The sequence below is a fragment of the Dromiciops gliroides genome, chromosome 3 (assembly GCF_019393635.1).
Source record: "Dromiciops gliroides isolate mDroGli1 chromosome 3, mDroGli1.pri, whole genome shotgun sequence".
NCBI lineage: Eukaryota > Metazoa > Chordata > Mammalia > Microbiotheria > Microbiotheriidae > Dromiciops > Dromiciops gliroides.
In genome coordinates, this window is record NC_057863.1 from 499,911,887 (window position 1) to 499,915,494 (window position 3,608).

At 39.8% G+C, this 3,608-nt stretch overlaps 1 protein-coding gene across 1 annotated transcript; it reads left to right on the top strand.

The window, feature by feature from the left end:
- Positions 1–2,049: 2,049 nt before the first annotated feature.
- Positions 2,050–3,177, top strand: KCNJ1 (potassium inwardly rectifying channel subfamily J member 1). The gene has a single exon (XM_043998659.1). It carries the CDS (start codon positions 2,059–2,061, stop codon positions 3,175–3,177), a length of 1,119 nt encoding a protein of 372 aa, XP_043854594.1. The 5' UTR covers positions 2,050–2,058.
- The last annotated feature ends 431 nt before the right edge of the window (positions 3,178–3,608 follow it).

Sequence of the window (3,608 nt, forward strand, 5' to 3'; positions counted from 1 at the left end):
CTCATTTGACAGTCAAAAGCATATCAAGGTTGTTTGTTATTGTTTTGTCATTTATAATCATATCTGACCCTCATGACCCCTTTTGGGGTTTTCTGAAGAAAGATACTGAAGTGGCTTGCCATTTCCTTCTCTAGCTTATTTTACAGATGAGGAAATCAAGGCAAACAGGGTTAAGTGACTTGCCCAGAATCACACAGCTAGTGTCAGAAGCCAGATTTAAACTTAGGTCTTCCCGATTCCATGTTCAGTGCTCTCTCCTTTGAGCCACCATTTGCCTAAGAATAGGGGTAAGTAGTCAGGATGGGAGGTCTACTTTTGGTATGGACAAATTAAGCAGTTTCTTTTGCATCCACACCCTCTAACCCCAGTTGTGATGGTTGGAGTGAGGAATGGATTAGGAGTATTCTTCTGTTAGCACATTGGTGACAAGGTCAACCACTATTTTCTACCTTAGATTCCCTTTTATAGCAATAATATTAGATCGCATTTACTCTTTGCTTTAAGCTTTACCAAATACACACAAAGTAGGCACTGAGACAGCAGGAATTGAATTATGATCACTTTTATCTAGTGTTGCCTTTCACTGTTTTCACCTGGCTGGGGCAGTGAACAAGATACCACTGAGCATCTCCTTTTTTCAGAGCCAGCCTCTAGTAAGTTTCACTTCCTGGATCCTGTGAATGTATAGATTGCTTAAGGGGAATTTTGAATTCTATTTAAAAACTACATTTGCATTTGATTCAAAATGACATGAAGGTATTTTTAAGCATAGTGAACATTAAGTACCCCTTTCACTCTTCCTACCTTTTCTTTTGGGTGGTGGTGGTAAAAGAGTTTTCTAGAGAGACAGTATGGTGTGGTGGAAAGAACATTGCTTCTGCCTTGGTTTCCTTGGCTTCTTTAAGACAATTTAAATCTCATGTTAAGCAGGAGGGATTTACCAGTATTCCCCTCTCCCTAGTTGCTAATGATTTCTCTTTTCAGATTATTTTCCACCTGCTTTATGTAAACCTTGTATATTCCTAATTATGAGTAGTTTCTCACTTACAACATTTGAATGTAAGCTCCTTGCAGGCAAAGTCTAATTTTTCCCCTCTTTCTGCGCCTGGCATATAGTAAGTGGTTAATTAATACCTACTGACCGAATGACAAGGCCTTTGGAAAATATGAGCTCTACTCTTGCCTTTGCTGCTTTCTAATTGTGTGACCTGAGATAAATGTCTCAGTTTCCTTATCTGTAAAATGATGGGGTTTGGACTAGAGCATCTCTGAAGTGTCTCTCAACTCTCAAATTATGTGTGACAGATAGTGCCTAGGACAAAAGATTAATAATTAATTACTCCTAAATTTTTATCTGGTTTCACTAGTAATTAGTTTAATTTTTAAAGAAAAAGTCTCTGTTTCTGAAAAATAAAGTTCACAAGAGTAACATTTGCCTCACTCAGAGAGGCAGTAGTTTTTAAAATTTATTATTTTTTTAGAAAGGACTTTGAGGAACTGGGTGGAATGGTATTGTCTAAAGAAGCTTTGAGACTGCTCCTTGATTTCTGGCTCCAAATAATGAAATCTTTGAATAATGAGATGATTGATGGGTGGGGCAAGTTGATCCTGGCTGCTTCCTTCCCCATTGGGATATTGACAAATTATGAAGAGCCACTATGATAAGGGGACTTGGTGTAGGGACCCACTAGGATATCCTGATCTTGTGTCTAAATAGTGTTTGGCACATAAAATATATCCTAGGAACACTCATTGAGTTTAATTAAATTTTAATGATCCTATGGAGAAATTGAACCTTGTTGTACAAGACTATTATTACTAAATATTAAGCATTCTAGCCCTCCCTTCAGGGAAGAATTCCTTTCTGAGAATTTTGGTAACCAATCCATACCCCTCAGTTAGCTCAAATGGCCTGATAGCCAGTGTTGTAATGTAAAATCTCTCCTTACATAGCTAAGTCTGTGTATGAGTCACGTCCCTCATTGTAACTGTAAATAGAGTTATAATTTTTCTTTTTCACTTTGGTATGTTTTCCAGATTGGGGTGTTGACAGAAAGGATGTTCAAATATCTCCAGAAATATTTTGCTGTACACCTTTTTGGACATTCCCGACAGAGAACAAGACTAGTCTCCAAAGATGGAAGGTGTAACATAGAGTTTGGCAATGTGGGAGCACAATCAAGGTTGATCTTCTTTGTGGATATCTGGACAACAGTGCTTGATCTCAAGTGGAGATATAAAATGACCATTTTTATCACTGCCTTCTTAGGCAGCTGGTTCCTCTTTGGCCTCCTATGGTATGCAGTAGCATACTTACATAAAGATCTTCCAGAGTTTCGTCCATCTAGCAACCATACTCCATGTGTAGATAACATTAATGGCTTAACCTCGGCTTTCCTATTTTCTCTCGAAACCCAAGTTACCATCGGTTATGGTTACAGGTGTGTGACAGAACAATGTGGCACAGCTATCTTCCTTCTTGTCTTGCAGTCCATCCTTGGAGTCATTATCAACTGTTTCATGTGTGGTGCCATCTTAGCCAAGATCTCTAGATCAAAGAAACGAGCCAAAACCATCACCTTCAGTAAGAATGCCGTTATCAGCAAACGGGGTGGGAAGCTTTGTCTCCTGATCCGGGTGGCTAACCTCAGGAAAAGCCTCTTGATTAGCAGTCACATCTATGGCAAGCTCTTAAGAACCACAGTCACACCTGAAGGAGAGACCATTATTTTGGACCAGATCAATATCAACTTTGTGGTTGATGCAGGCAATGAAAACTTGTTCTTTATTTCCCCACTGACCATCTATCATATTATTGACCATAACAGCCCCTTCTTCCACATGGCAGCTGAAAACCTTCTCCAGCAGGACTTTGAGCTGGTGGTGTTTTTAGATGGAACGGTGGAGTCCACCAGTGCCACCTGTCAGGTCCGGACATCCTATGTCCCAGAGGAAGTGCTATGGGGCTATCGTTTTGCCCCCATGGTGTCCAAGACCAAGGAAGGGAAGTACAGAGTGGATTTCCATAATTTCGGCAAGACGGTGGCAGTGGACACTCCGCATTGTGCCTTATGCCTCTACAATGAGAAAGATGCCAGAAACAGATTGAAGAAAGGCTACGACAATCCCAATTTTGTCCTGGCAGAAGTCAATGAAACAGATGATACAAAAATGTAGTTGTGACCACTTAGCATAAGCAAAGCAAAAATCCTATGGTACAGAATAACTTAGAAGCAGAGAAACAATCAGAATTTTTGAGGACACCTAAACAAGAGCCTTCAAAGCAAGTAAATGAGCACTGCTATTCTTTGTATTCTGTGGTCTGACCTTAGAGAATACAGCACTCTCAATTTCAGGAAATGTCTTTAAAGCAAAGGAATTAATTAGGACATCTAGCCATCTTCATGTAAATTCCTTGAGGGCAGGAACTACTGGGATTAGCCTAGTGCCTTCACTTTCTTAACTTTGAGGGCTTGTTGTTGAGTTAAATTGATAGGAATATTTGAAGTAAGCAAATTCCAATGCACCTCCCCACCCTGCAATCTGGGAGTTCTTTTTAGCAATATTGATTATTGACATATGGCTAGGCATGTAAAGGAGAGAATCTG